The sequence below is a fragment of the Cnephaeus nilssonii genome, assembly GCF_951640355.1.
Source record: "Cnephaeus nilssonii genome assembly, chromosome: 4".
Taxonomy (NCBI): Eukaryota; Metazoa; Chordata; class Mammalia; order Chiroptera; family Vespertilionidae; genus Cnephaeus; species Cnephaeus nilssonii.
Window position 1 is genome coordinate 35662840 of NC_137075.1, and position 19762 is coordinate 35682601.

The 19762-nt window shown below is 41.7% G+C and overlaps 1 protein-coding gene and 1 pseudogene across 2 annotated transcripts; one reads left to right on the forward strand and one right to left on the reverse strand.

The window, feature by feature from the left end:
• Positions 1–283: 283 nt before the first annotated feature.
• Positions 284–2856, reverse strand: RNASE10 (ribonuclease A family member 10 (inactive)). Its single transcript, XM_079768315.1, has 2 exons — positions 2720–2856; positions 284–1195 (listed from the first exon to the last, which is right to left on the reverse strand). Exon 2 carries the CDS (start codon positions 1188–1190, stop codon positions 543–545), a length of 648 nt encoding a protein of 215 aa, XP_079624441.1. The 5' UTR covers positions 1191–1195; positions 2720–2856; the 3' UTR covers positions 284–542.
• A 13985-nt stretch (positions 2857–16841) lies between these two features.
• On the forward strand, positions 16842–17176 carry LOC307097993 (histone H3.3A-like; annotated as a pseudogene). The gene has a single exon. The product of its transcript is annotated as a histone H3.3A-like (transcript).
• Positions 17177–19762: the final 2586 nt, after the last annotated feature.

Sequence of the window (19762 nt, forward strand, 5' to 3'; positions counted from 1 at the left end):
ATAAAAAGGAAAAAAAAGAAAGAAAAACACCCATTCCACATAGTTCTCCAGATGCAGTCAGAGATGCAATTACTTTAGTTTGCATCTGCAGCAGAGAAGTGCTGTGTGGAAAGTCCAGGTTTATCACCCTAGAGATTCAGGGTGGGTAGCAGGGAAAGACATGGGTAAGGGATGCATTAAACTCTTGTAGTCCACAACCAAAGGCAAACAGACCAGGAACAGACTAATGACCAGGACCACAGGAATACATTTATTTCTTCACCAATCTCTTTCCAGGGGAGGAGATAGGATGAGAGGAAGAACCTATCTAGATATCATTAACCTACTCTACCACTGCTAATCCCAGGAACACAATACAAGTGATGTGAAACCTGGGGCAAAGAAGAATTGTGTTTTCATGAGGGGATAATAAAAAAATAGGCCAGTCTTTCTTCCCAGAACCTTTATTGCAGAATACCTAAGAAGAGGAAAACAGCAGGAAAAGAGGAAGTGGAAAGAGGAAGAGGAGAAGGTGAAGAAAAAGAAGAAAGTAAGTTGCTTCATTATCTAGGCATTACCTGGACCTTCATGTCATTACAGGATATAATAATGAACTTTTCAAAAATGAAAGTTAGGTAATTGCAGTGAGGAGTGACTTGGCCTGGTTTGGATAACCTGCAAAATGTCAAATCAAAAGGACGAGAGCTTTTGTGACATTTGCCTCCCTGGAGCTCACAGGCAATGACAGGACCCTTACAGACAGCTTTGACTGTATCTAGCTCCTCGTGGATGAATGTGTACTGGGTGATGCATGTGTGGTTGTGCTCCTTCATCTTGTGTGCCATCATGGAATTGCATTCCCGGGCCATCAGGTCAAGCCTGGGATAGTCTTTGTTACTCTGAGAAAGAGCCTCAGCTCTGAGCATCTTGTTTCCTCCAACTTCATCTTCATTGACGATGGTCTCTTCAGGCCAGCCAGGTTGTACCACTCCTTTGTTGCTAAGCAGCAGGGTTTCTGTTGTTCGGGTGCCCTCTCCCTCCTTAGTGGCTCCAGCCTTGTCCTGTGAGTCACTGGACCAAAATTCATTCAGGGATTGATCACTATCCTCCAGGACCGCTGCAGCCATCCGAAGGCCCAAACCTAGGCCCATCCCAAGGCCCAGCAACAGCAGCAACATCATAAAAAAGATTTGCACCAGAGTCAGCTTCATTTTTCCTGGAGGGAAGGAGGGAAAAGGAAGGACTGACTTTGAGATGAAACTTGGCTCCACTAAAGACCCTAGGCTCCGCCAAAACCGGTTTGGCTCAGTGGATAGAGCGTCGGCCTGTGGACTGAAGGGTCCCGGGTTCGATTCCGGTCAAGGGCATGTACCTTGGTTGCGGGCACATCCCCGGTAGGGGGTGTGCAGGAGGCAGCTGGTCGATGTTTCTCTCTCATCGATGTTTCTAGCTTTCTATCCCTCTCCCTTCCTCTCTGTAAAAAATCAATAAAATATATTATAAAAAAAAATAAAAAAATAAAAAAAAGACCCTAGGCTCCTTAAACCCTGACAGCAAAGCCTTTGGCATCGCCTCTCCCTTTCCCTACATTACCCCATGCCCCTCAAGTCACCTCCTGTCCCTCCACACCACATTCCCTGTTGTTGTGTAATGACGTGTGGATCCTACAGAACAGGAAGAACCAGGGGAAGTGGTTCTAAAATTGGTTCATCTGTGGGGCAACAGTAGAGGGAAGTTGACTCTCAACAGAAATTAGTTCCAAGTAATCCAAGAAGCTGGTTGAGAAGACAAACAACTACAGTGTCACACTTTCCTTGAGAGAAGTTATTATAGACTAGAGGCCCGGTACACAAAAATTTGTGCACTGGATGGGTCCCTCAGCCCAGCCTGTGCCCTCTCACAGTCCGGGAGCCCACAGGGGATGTCCACTGGCCAGCTTAGGTCCACTCCCCAGGGGATCAGGTCTAAGCTGGCAGTCAGACATCCCTCTGGCAGCCTGGGAGTCTTCAGGGGATGTCCACCTGCCAGCGTAGGCCCGCTCCCTGGTGGATCAATGATTCTCTCTCACCATGAATGTTTCTATCCCTCTCTCCCTCTTCCTTCCTCTCTGAAATCAATAAATATATATTTTTAAAAACCACAAATGAACCTGAGCCGAACCCTAACCCGAACCCTAACCCTAACCCTAACCTGAGCCAAACCCTAACCCTAATCCTAACCCTAACAAATAAATAAATAAATAAATAAATAAATAAATAAATAAATAATAAAAAACCACAAATGTATTTAAAAAAAAAAAGGCCTTCCCTAAAAGAAAAAAAATTGCTATAATCTGTTGAGTAGGTAGGAATATTGTATCAATGCTTGATATACTGAATTTGTAAAATTGTATTATCATTATTTAAGAGAATCATTGTTCTTAGGAAATGAACCCTGAAATATTAAGGAGCAAAGGGGCATGGTGTATTCAAACTATTCTCAAACCCCATGCGGTTCACAATATAGGTTCTATGTATATATGCATATGGGTACAAGTGTTTAGAGAGAAAGAAAATTATTTTTAAAAAGTAGAAAAAGATTTTTTTTAATAATGTATCTGGATAAAAAATATTCAGGATTTCTTATATCATTATTGTAATTTTTCTTTAAAATTGAAAATATTTCAATTTTTTTTTAATTTTTAAAAGAGAAAGTATAGTCTATGTTGTTCCCTGGGGCACCCAACACCACTGTGACTTACCTGCACACTTAAGTAGCTTCCAAAATTGTTTCCTCTTGTTTAACAAGTTCTTCTCTCCCAGGGTTGCCTTCCCGCTGAGAAGTGCATTGGATGTTGGTCTTCAGAAAAGTGATTACCACCTTGTGGTCCACATGCTCTTAAACCCAGACTTATTCCTAAGCCTACGCCCCTCTCACTTCCCCCACTCAGCGTAAACACACTAAGCCAATTCTCCTTTCTGCTCCCACAGGCACTCTGAAGTAAGGCTATTTTGGCATTGAGACAGACCCAGACATCCAAGGCAGGAAATGTCTTGACCCTGGGAAACTGCAGTTTGATTTTGCCAATAAATTGTTCTATTCCTGAGTTACACCCACTCTTCTGTGGTTCACAGCACCCTGATCTTGCCCATGGATTTTAAACCAAGCCATTTCCTTACATTCTCCATATCCTTTAATTATTTCCTGTCACTTCTGGAATGTCAAAATCTTTGGCCTTTATTTGGGTCATCTCACCAAAATGGCTATTTTGCTTTTCACATTTTAGAACATTTGAACATTTGGAGTATGAGTCAATCATAAGTTTTTACATATCTTTCCTATGCAGCCTATCTGAGTTTTCCACTCTCCACTCCTCTGCCAATTTCCCATAAGAATATCTAGATTTTTCAATTCTGATAATTTAGCCCTAGAAAAGAGAATATCCAAAGCTGCACCATCACTATCAGTCCCTATAACCTGGATGAGTAAAACTAGGAAGTTTACAATGCTTACTCAATCACTTCTTTAACTAAAAGTGACATCATGAGTTAATATTTTTAAAAGCACTTCGGAAACTAATAAAGCACCATACAAACCCTCTCAAAGACATAAGCAAGCCCCTTGATGGAGAATGTTTTATTTTGTCATTCAAGCTAGAGTTTTCAAATGGTGGTCTGGGAGCCTTTTCTGTGATCAGCAAAGTCTACCAAGTTGGTCTTTTGCAGTGCTGATATTGACAATTTACAGCAATAATAATAAAAACAACTATCAATATTGAGCACTTACTTCATGTAGGGCATTTATTTCATTTCATCCTCACAATTTGTTTGTGGTATTCTTCTTTAGTGCCCATTTTGCCCATTCGTTTTGGTGAGGTCTATTTGCAACATGGAGAGGGAATAAAGACTCCTCCGATGAACCTGTGGCTGCCTAGCGTCAGCAGGGGTAACATATTCAACTACATGTATCACCTGTCTCTTTATAACTCCAGTAGTTTTCTTCCTATTAGGGATTGTTTGAAAGTAATCCTTAATTAAATATGAAGAAATGACCTCTGTGTTCAGTCTACGTATATAACCTTTAGACTGGACAGGTTTTTAGTTTTGTTTTTTCCTCTTATGACTAGAGTTTTCTCCTCTTCCAAATTTGAATAATACTTCATAGAGATATTGTGAATGTTATATAAGATACTGCATATAAAAGGATAAATGTATTCCATAGCTGTTATTGCTATTACATATTACCAACACATGCTCATTATTCTATCAATGCCATTTTCCTATTTAGAAATAACACACACTAAGTAACGTACCTACCAACACTGCTCACTGCTTCTAGAATAAGTCAAACAATAGCCTAGAACAGTGATGGCAAACCTATGACACGCGTGTCAGCACTGACATGTGTAGCCATTTCTGATGACACGTGGCCACATGCCGAGGATGAAACATTTGCTGCTCCTGAGGATGAAACATTTGCGACTAGAGTCTTGGAGTTAGTTTTTTCCTCAAAGTGACACACTACCTGAGTTATGCTCAGTTTTTTGGCGAAGTTTGACACACCAAGCTGAAAAGGTTGCCCATCACTGTCCTAGAATCTCAAAGTAGGAATTAAGGCTTATATAGACTGACACTTCATTTTACAAATAAGGAAGTGGCTCAAAGAGGTTAATGCCTCAGATGTTATAGTAGAACTTCTGACTTCTAGTTAAGCAAAATTTATGATGATGGCTAGATAGATAGATGATAGATAGATAGATAGATAGATAGATAGATAGATAGATAGATAATAGAGATATATATAGAGAAATAGATACTCTGATTAGAAAATTGATAATGAAGCATTTTAAGACTTAGATTCTAAGCATAAGCACTATTTCTCATTTCAAATTAATCTAAAATATGGACTTTCACTTGCAGTCAAGATGGAATAATAGCAACTGGAATTTGCCTGAAACTCCTATAAAAATGAACAAGTTATATAAAAAAACAAAAACAGATTTTCAAGATATTGGCAAACAGGCAATGCAGGATAGTGATCACTGAGAGATGGGAAACAAGAGGGGCTTACTCCCTGGAGTTCCTGGGCCATGTGGCAAAGAGAAAAGGAACCCAGGCTGAGTCTATCGGTCACACTAAGTTGGGAATATAGATTGGGAGTCCAAGGAGGTCAATGCAATTAGAGGTCACAGGGCAGAGCATGAGAGGGAGTACAAGACTGCAGAGGAAGAACTCCAGAGATCTGCAGTGGAAAGATATCACTACACATTTATCAGAATGGCTCACATAAAAAATAGTGACACTATCAAACACTGGCAAAGATACGGAGAAACTGGATCTTGCCAGAAGCCAATTCTAGCATGTCAGCAGGGCTGAATCATCTGGAGATGGCTGAGGGCATTTCCCCACACCAAAAATATTTGCATAAAGGGTTGCTTGTTGCCAGACAGCTGAGGGCATCTTAATCTTTATGTTATTGCCTCCTCCTGGCCAAACACCTGAACAGCCAGAGGTAATTCTTCCAATCTGACAATGGATTCTGTGTACCAAACCCTGGCCTTTGAAGTGTATATCTACCTTGCCTTTGGACAATTTGTGTTAATAAAAAGCAAGGGATCCTAAGACAAAGAAAACTTGATATTTTTAGCCAAGCTCCACTGGCCCCCCAAATGCCTTTCAAAATTATGTTTTGTCTCTGAACTCTTATTTAATTTACACACAGCACTTTTCCAGATTCCTGAACCCTTTTAGATGCTGGATCAAGAACCCCGCAGATCTCTCATACATTACTGTTGGGAATGTAAATTGATACAGTCATCCTAGAAAATAGTATGGCAGATTCTTAAAATACTGAATATATACTTACAACCCAGCAATCACACTCCTGGGCATTTATCCCAGAGAAATGAAAACATGTCCACACAAAACTCTGTACATGAATGTTAATATCAGTTTCATTTGTACTAGCCCAAAACTGGAAACAGCCCAAATATCCTTCAATAGGAGAAGAGCTAAACAAACACTGGTGCTTATATACCATGAATACTACTCAGGAACAAAAAGGAATGAGGCAGCCACAGTGGCTCAATGGTTGAGCATCAACCTATGAACCAGGAGGTCAGGGGTACATTCCCAGTCAGGGCACATGCCTGGGTTGTGGGCTCGATATCCAGTGTAGGGCATGTAGGAGGCAGCTGATCAAAGATTCTCTCTCATCACTGATGTTTCTATCTCTCTCTCCCTCTCCCTTCCTCTCTGAAAGAAAATAAATAAATAAATAAATAAATAAATAAATAAATAAATAAAAATAAACAGGAATGAGCTATTGGTACACACAACAAATTGGATGGATCCCAAAGGCATTTTGATAAATGGGGGGAGGGAGGAGGAAGAAATCAAGTGGTCATGTACTGTATGATTCCATTTATATGACATGGAGAATATAGTAGTGGTTGCCAAGGGTTAAGATGATAGAGATGGGGCCCTGGTCTGCTTGGCTCAGTGGATAGAGCGTCAGCCTGCGGACTGAGGGGTCCCAGGTTCGATTCTGGTCAGGGGCACATGTCTGGGTTGCGGGCTCCATCCTCAGTGGGGGGTGTGCAGGAGGCAGCCGGTCAATGATTCTTTCTCATCATTGATGTTTCTATCTCTCTCTCCTTCTCCCTTCCTCTCTGAAATCAATAAAGAAATATATTTAAAAAAAAAAAAAAAGATGGTGGGGATGGGGATGTAGGTGTGACTATAAAGAAGTACCACAAGGAATATTTTTGTGGTGATGAAATAGTTCTGTATCTTGACTTGCAGTGGTGGTTACATGAATCCACACATGAAACAAAATGACATAAAACCACACACACACACACACACACACACACACACACACACACACACACTATGCTAATGTCAATTGCCTAGTTTGATGTTATAATAGTTAGGTAAGATGAACTCTATAACCAGTATTATATGAAATGCTGAAAGGTATTCTTTCTTTTTTAAATAAATCTTTATTGTTCAGATTATTACAGTTGTTCCCCTTTTTCCTCCCATAGCTCCCCTCCACCCAGTTCCCACCCCACCCTCTGTCCTTACCCTTCCCCCCATTGTCCTCATCCATAGGTGTACGATTTTTGTCCAGTCTCTTCCTGCACCCCCACACCCCTTTCCCCCGGAGAATTGTCAGTCTACTCCCTTTCTATGCCCCTGATTCTATTATATTCACCAGTTTATTCTGTTCATCAGATATTTTATTTACTTGATTTTTAGATTCACTTGTTGATAGATATGTATTTATTGTTCATAATTTTTATCTTTTTATTTTTCTTCTTTTTCCTCTTCTAAAAGAATACCCTTCAGCATTTCATATAATACTGGTTTGGTGATGATGAACTCCTTTAGCTTTTTCTTATCTGTGAAGCTCTTTATTTGACCTTCAATTCTGAATGATAGCTTTGCTGGGTAAAGTAATCTTGGTTGTAGGTTCTTGCTATTCATCACTTTGAATATTTCTTGCTACTCCCTTCTGGCCTGCATAGTTTCTGTTGAGAAATCAGCTGTCAGTCATATGGGTACTCCCTTGTAGGTAACTAACTGTTTTTCTCTTGCTGCTTTTAAGATTCTCTTTGTCTTTTGCTCTTGGCATTTTAATTATGATGTGTCTTAGTGTGGTCCTCTTTGGATTCCTCTTGTTTGGGGTTCTCTGCACTTCCTGGACTTGTAAGTCTATTTCCTTCACCAGGTGGGGGAAGTTTTCTGTCATTATTTCTTCAAATAGGTTTTCAATATCTTGCTCTCTCTCTCTTCTTCTGGCACCCCCATAATTTGGATGTTGGTACACTTGAAGTTGTCCCAGAGGCTTCTTACATTATCTTCATATTTTTGTTTTGTTTTTTTTTAAAATATATTTTATTGATTTTTTAGAGAGGAAGAGAGAGGGATAGAGAGTTAGAAACATCGATGAGAGAGGAACATCGATCAGCTGCCTCTTGCACACCCCCTACTGGGGATGTGCCCGCAACCAAGGTACATGCCCTTGACCGGAATCGAACCTGGGACCCTTGAGTCCGCAGGCCGACGCTCTATCCACTGAGCCAAACCGGTTTCGAAAAAAAGAATATCTTCATATTTTTGGATTCTTTTTTCTTTTTGCTTTTCCAGTTGGGTGTTTTTTGCTTCTTCATATTTCAAATCTTTGACTTGATTCTTGCGATCCTCTAGTCTGCTGTTGTATCTCTGTATATTATTCTTTATTTCAGTCAGTGTATGCTTAATTTCTAATTGGTACTATTTCATATCCTCGAGGGTCTCACTAAATTTATTGGTGTTTTCTAGAAAATTCTTGAAAAACCTTATAACCGTGGCTTTGAACTCTATATCCAGTAGTTTGCTTGCCTCCATTTCTTTCATTTGTGACTTGTTTCATTGTCTCCACATTTTGGCTGCTTCCCCGTGTTGATAGAGTGGCTTTGTGTGCTAGGTGTCCTATAGGGTCCAGTAGCTCAGCCTCCCTAATTACCTGAGGTGGACACTCTTGGTGCACCCCTTTGTGGGTTGTGTGCACAGTCTTGTTGTAGTTAAGCTTTGATTGTTGTTGGTATCTCTGGGAGGAATTGACCTCCAGGCCAATTGGCTGTGAGGATCAGCTGTGTCTACGATGGGAGAACTTCTGTGCTGGAGACCCACTTATGGGGCAAGACTTGCTTCAGTGGGGCTTTGGTGCTCACTGAGTCTGCCCCCTGAGTGTGTCCTTTATGGATCTGAGGAGTTGTAATCTGAATGGTCCCACTATGACCACTGGGAGATCCAAGGAGGTACAAATTTAGCCTTTGCCTGAGGCCACCCAGCAGGAGCTATGGAAAGATCTTCAGATTCCTCTTCTTTGTTTGGGGTTTGGAGGTGCCCAGATGAGGCCCGGCTGTGAAGCAATACAAGCTGCTGTGGGGCCTTGGGCCTTCTTTTGGTGGCTCTGGAACTCTCTTACCCAGCTGCAGTTTGTTAGGTAATTTTAGGTTGCAAAGGGCCAGGCCATTCATATGCAAAAGCCTCTGTGCACAGCTTGGGTGGGGCGGGGTCTCAGGGCTCAGTAAACAGCTATGGCTGATCCTCAGCCCTGCCCTAAGAGGTCCCAGGTCTCAATGTTCCACGGTAATTGCTGCAAGCACCTCTGAGAAAAAGCCTCCCTCGAGTTCCGCCCAAAGCCAGACAGTCCAGTTTCTCCCCATATGAGTCTGGGTCCAGAGCAGTTGGGAGCTTGTGTCTCCCTCCTGATTGAAAAAGACAACCGTGTTCTCAGTTGCCAGCATCCGTACCTCTGCACTTTACTTCCGCACCTCCTCTGAGTCTCAGTGTGCTTTTCTCTTTCCTTCTAGTTGTAGAATTTCCACTCAGCCAGCTTTCCTGTGGTTCTGGATGATGTCTGTTTTGTCTTTTAGTTGTAGTTTTGAAGTGGTTTTGTGAGGCAGCAATTTCAAGTGTTTACCTATGCCACCATCTTGGTTTCTCTCCTGAAGGGTATTCTTTAAGAAGAGGAAGAAGAAGAAAAAGGTAAAGATAAAAAATTATAAAAAACAAAGTGACAACAAATACATATCTATCAAGTGAATTTAAAAATCAAGTGAATAAAAAATCTGATGAACAGAATAAACTGGTGAATGTAACACAATCAGGGGCATGGAAAGGGAGCAGACTGACAATTCTCGGGGGGGGGGAAAGGGGTGTGGGGAGTGTGGAAAGAGATTGGACAAAGATCTTACACCTATGAATGAGGACAGTGGTGGGGGAGGTGTGGGCCTGGAGGGGGTGGGAACTGGGTGGAGGGGAGCTATGGGGCGGGGGGGGGGGGGGGGGAGAGGCACATATGTAATAATCTGAACAATAAAGATTAAAAAAATAACCCATCTTGCCAGTGATGCTTCCTTATAATATTACATAGTGTGATTCTTCTTGCAGAAATAATTCTGAAGATTATGCTCCATTCAAGCATGTCCAGCCAAGGGGGTAAGTAGAGACTGAAACCTAACCCATGCTCTGCTCACCAAGTTATACAGACTGGCCCAGGGTTGACTTCACTCTGAGAAGGAGCTTTTCTTCCAATGCACACAAAAATGTTGTTTCGGTTTTCTAGGAAGCTAAATAGATGGCTTTACATTTTACTTCATTTTTACATAAATGACCTCATATAACCCTCACAACACCTCCACCAAGTAAAAAAAGCAAGAATTATTTCTCCTGTTTTACCATAAAATTGAGGCCCTGAGATGTTAAGTGACTTGCCTAAGGCAGAACAAGAATGGAACCCTGATCCATTAACTCCCACCCATTGTTCCTTCTTTTACACTCTGGCCTTGCCCTTGATAGCCTGCTCAGTTTAGGTCATTTCCTCAAGGATCTAGAGAACAATTGGTTACCATCAATGCCCAAAACTATCTTGCATATCTAAGATGGATATTTTCAGTTATTATTAGGAATCATAAAAATTCACATTTGTAAAATGAATTCACACAAACCTGCTACAATCCACAGAACCCAACCCTTCCAACCTCTGCCAGATCTTTCAGTTATAATCCTCTTATCCCATCTCTAACCACTGCAGTTCGCCCTGATTTGGGCTCTCACTCGTTCAGGCCCTGCATAGTCCCAAGTCTACCTGTTAGATGATCTTCTGGGGGAGTTATCACACTATGTCTTGTTCTTTCTGAGTGATTTTGGCATCTTCTGTAGAGTTGGAGGAGTTTTAGTAATAGCATACGATCAATAAAAGAGACCACAGCCATCCCACTCTTCAGAACAAAGGTTACAGAAAGAACTATCCAAAATCATATCAAACTTATGAATTCCTTTGCCAAGTTCTCTGTCTTCTCACAGCCTACACCTATGCTAGGAAAGTTGGATTGCATGCTCTATAAAAGTTCTGTTCATCCATTTTTATGAATCAGTGTGACATTCACTGATTTCTATGAAATAAGCTTAATAATAATCTTTAGAGACATTTTATCTAAAAATATTTTTGAAATGGCTTTATTAGCTGGTTTGGAACTGGGGAAATGACCCTCAGGTCCAGCTGCCTACCACTAAGAAAGCCAAACTTGTAAGATAGGTGCTGCTGAGAGGGAAAGAGGTTTATTCAAGTGTCCACAACTTGAGAAGATGGGGGATGGGGGCAGGGGGTGGGACCTCCTGTGTCTCAAAAACCCATCTTAATATCTCTGGTAAAAAAAAAAAAATCTCTGGTCCAGCCAGTGATTCCTCTAGGGAGTTGGTGGGAATTCAGGAGGTGGAAACTTCCTTTTTTAGCATGTAAACTCCAGTTTTGAGAAGAAAATCCAGTTAGAGTAACACACTGGGTTTAATATTTACTAAAATTATATGGATAGCTTTATATAAGTATAGTATATCCATCCCCTGTGACAGTTTTGCATGCCAAATAAACAACCAAATTTCCCTGTAAGTTGCATTGTTCTTCTTAAGAATCTTCATAACCTTTCACATTTGCAATTTATCAGATATAAATTAACCCTGAGCATGTTAAGGTTCTGTCACTTACAAATAGTTTTTGTTTTACTCTAATATTTGCCTGAAGGTTCTCCTATAAATTACAGGCCAGAATTTGTATCTTCAACAAAGAAGGGCCCATGAAAAAGGACCAAACCATATACTTCACACTATTAATGCTTTGAAGCAGAGACTCCTAAGTATGGGTTTTGAGTTAACATTACTTAGATAATTTTCACACCAAACCAGTTGACTAAGACAAGATTTCCAGAACTCTTTTTAATAAAAAAGCTGATAGTTTCATGAAATTGCTAGCTCAATATTTAGCAGAACAAGAATTAGTTATATAGGACTAAATGAAATAAGAACTAAGGAGCTGCTGTTAAGAGTTTTTAATTCTGCTGAAACTGGTTTGGCTCAGTGGATAGAGCGTTGGCCTGCGTACTCAAGGGTCCCTGGTTCGATTCCGGTCAGGGGTGTGTGCCTTGGTGGTGGGCACATCCCCAGTAGGGGGTGTGCAAGAGGCAGCTGATTGATGTTTCTCTCTCATTGATGTTTCTAACTCTCTATCCTTCTCTCTTCCTCTCTGTAAAAAATCAATAAAATATAAGAAAAAATAAAAAGAGTTTTTAATTCTTTTATGAACATAAAAGGAAAATTTGTAGTTATTCATTTGGAATATTGTTTAAATGTTCCACTTTAATGTTATTGTTGTTTTAACACTCTATTCTGGATATATAAAAAAGGCTTTTTTCTTCTTCTTAAACTCTGTAATTCATAACAAATTACTAGGCTCTGGGTTTGTTTTTTAACTGAAATAACTATTTTCTTTTTATTGGATTTATTGGGATTCTATTGATTAAAAAGATTATATAGAAAAAATTTTAAAAATAAAAAGATTATATAGGTTTCAGGTGTACAATTATTCTATAATACATCATCTATATTTTGTACTGTATCAAGTCAAATCTTCTCCCATAACCGTTTATCTCTCCTTTACCCTCTTCAACCTTCTCCCCCTTTCCTTCTGAGTGAAATAAACATTTTTAAATGTTATCTGATTCTCATTGCCCCACATACCCCAGCCAAGAATTCAAAAACTCTTAAAAAGGCTCCTTAGTTCTCATTTCATCATAGTTATTTGCATAGGTTCAGTAAGAACTTGCCCTCCTTTTTACCAGGATATAACGGAAAAATAAGTTATGCAACCAAGGTTTTGTCCAGAATGTTATTTTTGTTATTTTAATAATTTTTTATTGATTTGAGAGAGAGAGAGGGAGAGAGAGAGAGAAATATCCATCAGTTGCCTCCCATACACTAACTGGGGACTGAACCCAAAACTTGGGCATGTGTGCTGGTCAGGAATAGAACCAGAGACCTTTCAGTACACAGGGCGATGTTCAGCCAACTGGGCCACACCAGCCAGGGCCAGAATGTTATTTTGGGAATGATGCTCACTTAATCCTATCTAATAATAGAGTAACATGTAAATTACCATCACTCCGCTACGCCCACAATTGGGCGGCGGGAGGCTGGGGGGCGGGACTTGGGGTGGCCTATCCGGCCATTGAGAGGCACGGATCTGCTGCCACTGAGGGGGGCTACCCTGCTGTTGAGAGGCGCAGGGGGCGGGACTCCCGCCCCCTGTGCCTCTCAACGGCCAGATTCATGGCCACTGAGGGGGCCTGCCGCGGACACCCAGCTGCGCCTCTCAACGGCAGGGTAGCCAGGTGTCCGCAGCAGCCCCCCTCAGCGGCCATTGAGTCCCACCCCCTGCGCTTCTCAACATCAGGGTAGCCCCCCTCAGCGGCCGCGGACCATCAAAAGCGGGGGAGCTGCTCTGGCACCAGGCCTGTCTGCTCCGGCACCAGGCCTTTCAGAAGCCTCCGCCGAGCCAGAGGCTTCTGAAAGGCCTGGTGCACCAGCGGACAGGGACCCAGCTCCACCGCGAAAAGCGAAAGCGTGTAGGGGACCCTACACGTGCATGATTCAATCATGCACTAGGCCTCTAGTCCATTATAATGAACCAATTCCTACAAAGGCTCTCAGAAAAACTTGCCAAGGACCTGACTTATACCACCCCAGCTTTGCAGGAGATAAGGAAGATAACTTCCTGGCACACCAGGAACTTTAAGACATTGTGGGGGTTGAGGGAAGAATTGTATTATGGGTGAAATTGGGTGGAAAGGATTTATTTGGCTTGGTTTCTCTATATTTAAGATAGCAAAAAACAGAGGCTTTTAAAAGGCCAACTTGAGATTCCTTTTGAAAACTTCCAGAAAGAAGTTAATTCTGTGGCCTTGTCAATAATATATGGCTCTAGATTCACAAAGCAGATGTAAGGAGACCTGTATAGCAAATTAACACTCATGCTGCAGCTATAATCTATAATAATCTATAATAATAAAAGCATAATATGCTAATTAGACCGGAATGTCCTTCCGGGCCTCCTTCTGGATGAAGTCGAGGCTGCGAGGGCCGAGCGCCTTGCACGAATTTTGTGCATCGGGCCTCTAGTATATAAATAATCAAGCCACACCAACAGTATTACCCTTTTGCTTTTTTTCTTTCCCACTGAACTGAGAGGTTCTTATCCTAGGTCTCTTCTTTTTCTCAGTACCTAGCACAGTTTCTGGCATAAAGAATGTAGTCAACATTATTTATTAGAAGAATGAATATCAGGCTATGAAATTGTATTTGCACCTGGTGTGACTCTGAGGTAGCAATGGGGAGCTAGGGTTGAGGGCTGAACACATTAAGCTTGGTTTTCTCTGCTTGACTCCCCGTTTTAAAATAAACTTATAATTATCTTTAAAAATACTCTAACAGTAAATGAATATGTTAATAAAAATAATAAGATAGGGAGGAGAAATGAAATAAGATAGGCAAAATGTTAATTATTGTTGAAATTGGTGGGCACTTAAGGATTAATTATAGTCTTCTCTACCTCAGTGTACGTTTGAAAATTTTCGTAATAAAAAATAAAAAGAAAATCACCTTGAAGGAGAAGGAAATTACAAAAGGGAAGTTTGTGGGCTTTGTGAAAAAAGAATTGAAGGATGAGTGAGTTCAGGCTGTTGTGTGTGTGTGTGTGTGTGTGTGTGTGTGTGTGTGTGTGTGTGTGTGTGTTTAGGGGGGCAGGGGGGGCGCGGGTTTGCACCCAGTAGTTCAAACCACTTCCTGACCTATATCTGCTTTCCACTTCCCACTGCCCAGTTCTGGGAGATACTTTGCAAAACAGCAGAGGTTTCAAGGAAGAGTGAGCCTAGGGAGGCAAGTACTAGTATACAAGTGGCACTATTTCAGCCCTGGGTAGTGGCTAGCCTCACCTTACACACTGGTCCTAATGCTGAGCCATATCAGGTCTGAAACTGGGCAGTAGCCAGGTATTGCTGTCCACCAAATATGCATCAGGAGGACTTGACTAGACATAGTTGATAAAGATTTATTCAAGTATCTTGCAAACCAGAAACACAACTAGGCAAAACCAAGAGTGCTCCAAAAAAGAACAAACAGCTAAGAGTTCTTATGGTTAAACATTCATGTTTGAGAAGTATCAACCCTGCCTTCTGGATTGGCCCAAGATTATAATCTTCCAGATGTCTGATGGTCTGGATAATGAATGTCAGGTGATCTGGACATATGAACATTCTCTCCCAAATCTTTCAGGGGTTGTCAGAAGGTTATCTACAGGAAGAGTTCAAAAGTTTACGTTCCCAGGCTTGTTAGCATAAGAAAAGAATAATTTCTTTATACTTCAGCCTACTTGATTTTAGTTAGTGTAGGAGACAGGCCTCTATGATTCATCTTCATAGAAAAGAAACAGTATGTGGCTAGTTGGTTACCGAATTTCCCCAGGGCAAACAGAATGTGGGGAGTGGGTGGGGAGAGGGTATGAGAACTGTGCACATGGCTGGTAGTGCATTTTCCAGGAAGAGTCCACTAGACAAAGGGAGGTGAAGGCAATTAGAAAAGGCCTCAGCCCAATTTTTATAAATGACCCAATAGGAGACAATAAGGCCTAGGGGACATATGAGGACACAGGTGACCCCATAGTACTCAGCCAATGAGGAACCGGAGGATGGACTGAATAAATAGACTGTGTTCACCACCCCAGGTGTGCCTGTATAACCAGACAAACACCCACTCTCAAAAACATTAAGTCTCGTTTTCGCCATACTTCTGCCTCCAAGTCCATTATTTGAATTCAGACAGGTGAGCATTTCTCACAGTTAGTAGCTTGACAATAATGACTCTTTTTATTTGTTTATTCTTTTCTACCATGAGCAGAATTAAAATGGAATTCTCAAAAGGCTGAGGGAGAGATGGGAGAGGGGTGAATGTATGTGGGGGAAATCAGTGCTGGAGATCAGGGGAGAGACACCAGGAAGGTTAGAAGCGCTGTGGCCCCTATTTGTCATTCTCTACCTCCAAGAGTGACTCTGGAGGGAATCACGAGCAAGTGGAATCAGCCTGGCCCTGGGAGAGAGGAAGCAGAAGAGAGAATGGGTGTTGCTCATTTTGCATGAGCCTCCAAAAATGCCTTCAGATTCTCTTCAGGGCCCCATGGCTCACACAGGGCCAGGCTTGTTGGATAAAAATAAATTGCCTAATGACATGATTCTTGAGGGTTCTTTCTATTGCACTCCAAAAAAATATTCTTTCCTATTAGCTGTTCACTGTTTAAGATTTCACCATTTGAGATACATTCCTTTAACAGTCATCTTCTTTCCCTGACTTTTGTGTTGTTGTTTTTTATGAAATTACTCTCATCCCCAAAGTGGTTTTGTAACTGGACAACTAATAGGTCCAGGCTGCCTGTCACTACTTGAGTCAATTAAGCAGAGACAGGGTTGAATCATATCTGAGCATTTATTCCAATAATGCAAGCAACATAAGAGAGCAGCAGGTCATCAACAAAAATCTGCAACCACTCATAAGTCAGCTGCTTCTATTGGGTAGGACAAAGATTACTTGGGGAAGTAGGAATTACAGGCATGGGAAATAGGTGATGTGGCCTGGGGCGCATTATTTGGGCAACAAGTTGTTAATCTTTCCATGATGAGAGGCAGTTCTCTTGAAAGGGGATGGACCAAATTCAAAGATTGACTCTCAGGTCCAAGGTTAACTACCAGGTCCAAGGTTGACTCCCAGCCAGGTTAGAATGGGCTTTCCTTAATCAGAACAAAACAATCACAGTTAACAGAGCATGGTTAATATTTCTTGTTTTATTTCTTATAATAGCTAGTCCTCAATATTCTATTTCTGCCCCTAACAGTTTGGTTGTTCATCAGAGCAGCTTCTTTACTTTGCTTATGACTGCGGGTCCAACTTGGGCAGCAGAAGCAGCATGGCCACTGAAGAAGCGGCCGAAGACTTCAGAGCTGGGTAAAGAATATGGCCCAAAGCAGACAGACTGCTCACAAATCCATGGCTGGGAAAGTGCCCCACATCTGGCCACTAAAGCAGCCAGGAAAAGTGCCCCCTCTAGCAGTGGGGTGAAAAAAATCTCATCACTACAGGCCCAGGACCATTGGGTTTGGAGAAATCCATTGTTACCAGAAATCCACTGAGTTTCAGAGTACCGCCATCCATGCGATGCAGGAGGCTACTTAGCTTACCTGGTGGGTTTATTTGAAGATACTAATCTATGTGCCACCCACGCTAAGAGAGTCACCTTCATATTCAAAGACATCCAGTTGGCTGGCAGGATAAGGGGAGAGAGAGCTTAAGTGAAGGCAAATCCTTAAAATACTTTGGTTTAATTTGTGACTTTTTTTGGTAAGAAATTGTTTATAATATGTTGCATTTATACTTAAGTCAACCCATCTTTCACTCAGGATGAATGCAAAAAGTGACTGTTCACAGACCTCAGTGAGGTGAATACTGTTGCTCAGGAGGGACAAGTTGCTAATATACAGAAGGGATGGGTGGTACTTCTTGCTTCTCATGATCATGTTTCTGTATATTGACTTGTTGCGTAGCTATTAAGGTACTAGAATTGGTAAATATGTACAGGGTCCTTTTGCAATAAAACTGGTTATGACTTTATACAAGTGTTTAAATTTGGGGCTGTTAAGTCTGACCATGTATTGCTGTGATAAAATGTGGGTTTTTTCAAGGGTGAAGATAGAAGTCTTAACCACAGAATAACTGACAGTTTTGAAAGAAAGAAAGGAAGGAAGAAAGGAAGAAAGAGGCCGAGGTTTCTGGTCAAGATGGCATACTATGTAACCTTGGTACTCACCGCCTCCCACAACCACATCAAAATTTACAACTAAAATATAGAACAATCATCATTCAGAACCACCTGGAGTCTAACTGAATGGAAGTCTTACAACTAGGTAATTAAAGAAGCACATGGAGACTGATAGGACAGAGACACCAAGCAGAATCTTGGAACCAGCTGGTCCAATATCCACATGTGGTGGTTTAAAATGGGGAAGAATATCTTGGCTGTGTGGGTTTCTAGAAGAGGGGTCCCTGTCCCATACCAGCCCCCCAACCCAGAGTTTCAGTACTGGAAAGAGAAGTCTTCACAGCTTCTGGCTATAAAAACCAGTGGGGATTGTGACTGAGTGACACAGAGGCTGCAGGAGTCCCAGGCAGTTCCTCTTAAAGGGCCTGCACATGGACTTATTTGATCTTTTGAGCTCCAGCACTGGGCAGCAGCTTGAAAGGAACCTGGAACATTCAGGGACAAACTAACTTGTCTGGAATCAGGACAAGAGCTTTCTCCCAAAAGAAGTGTTGGCAGAAGCCAGTGCTCCTTTATTGAGCCCTTCCTGCCACAGAGCTGACAGGCTGCTCCATATCTGAATCTCCATCAATCTGGCTCACACTTTTCCCCCTGTCCTGATAATTCCCTTAGATCCTGGTTGTCCCTATTTGCTGGTCATCCAAACCATTTCCAGTGGCTTTTCCATATAACTGGCCTCTCTTGCCTCATGTTTTGGACTTTTCTAAAATCTCTCAAACAAGCAGTAGCTGGCTTCAGCATGCCCTATACCTCTCAATAAGTGGCTGCAGGCCTGGCACTAGTGGGTCACAGCTTGGCCTCTCCTAGGCACCTCCAAGCTCAACACAAATAGCAGCCATCTGCAGATTGCTTTGTAGCACATACTGGGTAGCCCCAGGCAGGGCATAGGCAGTGGCTGACTTTTCACTTCCCAGGAGGCCCCAGTGCCAGTACACCTGGTGGTCAACTTTAACCATACTGGATTACAACTCTTCCATATCTACCAGTGATACACTCAAGGCGTGTACTCAGTGAGCACCAAAGCACCACTGAAGCAAGTCCTGCTCCATAGGGTAGCCTCCTGCACAGCAGCTTTTCCGCTGTAGTCACAGGTGATCTTCACAACCAATTGGCCTGGAGGTCAATCCCTTCCAGTGACGCCAAAATTAATCAAGGCTCAACTACAATAGGACAGAGCACACCTAACACAGGAGTGCACCTGGCATGCCCAACTCAGGTGACTGGGGAGGCTGAGCCACTGGGCCCTACAGGACACCTACTATACAAGGTGATTATACAAAGTCTGGCAGACATAGAAGCTCTATCTAATACTTAAGAACAAACACAGGGAAGCAGCCAAAATGCAGAGACAAAGAAACATGTCACAAATGAAAGCACAGGAAAATTTTCCAGAAAAAAAGAACTAAATGAAATGGAAGCAAGAAAACTACAAGATACAGAGTTCAAAACAATTTATAAGGATGCTCAAGAAACTTAATGAGAATTTCAAGGAACTTAGTGAGAATTTCAAGGAACTTAATGAGAGCATTAACAACACAAAAAAGGACCAGTCAAAAATTAAGCATACAATAACTGAAATAAAGAATAATTTACAGAGGATCAACAGGAGAGTAGAGGACTCTGAGAATCAAATCAAGAAGTTGAAATATAAGAAAACAAAAAGCACCCAATTAGAACAGCAAAAAGAATAAAAAATATGAAGATAATGTAAGGAGCCCCTGGGACCATTTCAAGTGTACCAACATTTGTATCATGGGGGTGCTGGAAGGAGAAGAGAAGGAGCAAGAAATAAAAAACCACCTAGCTGGCATGGCTCAGTGGTTGAGCACTGGTCTATGAATCAGGAGGTCATGGTTTGATTCCTGGTCAGGGCACATGCTCAGGTTGCAGTCTTGATCCACGACCAGGGGCATGTGAGAGGCAGCCAATCAATGATTCTCTCTCATCATTGATGTTTCTATCTCTCTCTCCCTTCCCCTTCTTCTTGAAATCAATAAAAATATATTTTTTCAAAAAGAAGTAAAATACCTATTGGAAAAAATAATGACAGAAAACTTCC

Excerpts from the sequence above, each read along its gene's own strand:
- RNASE10 (XM_079768315.1), bottom strand. The coding sequence starts at position 1,190 with ATGAAGCTGACTCTGGTGCAAATCTTTTTTATGATGTTGCTGCTGTTG.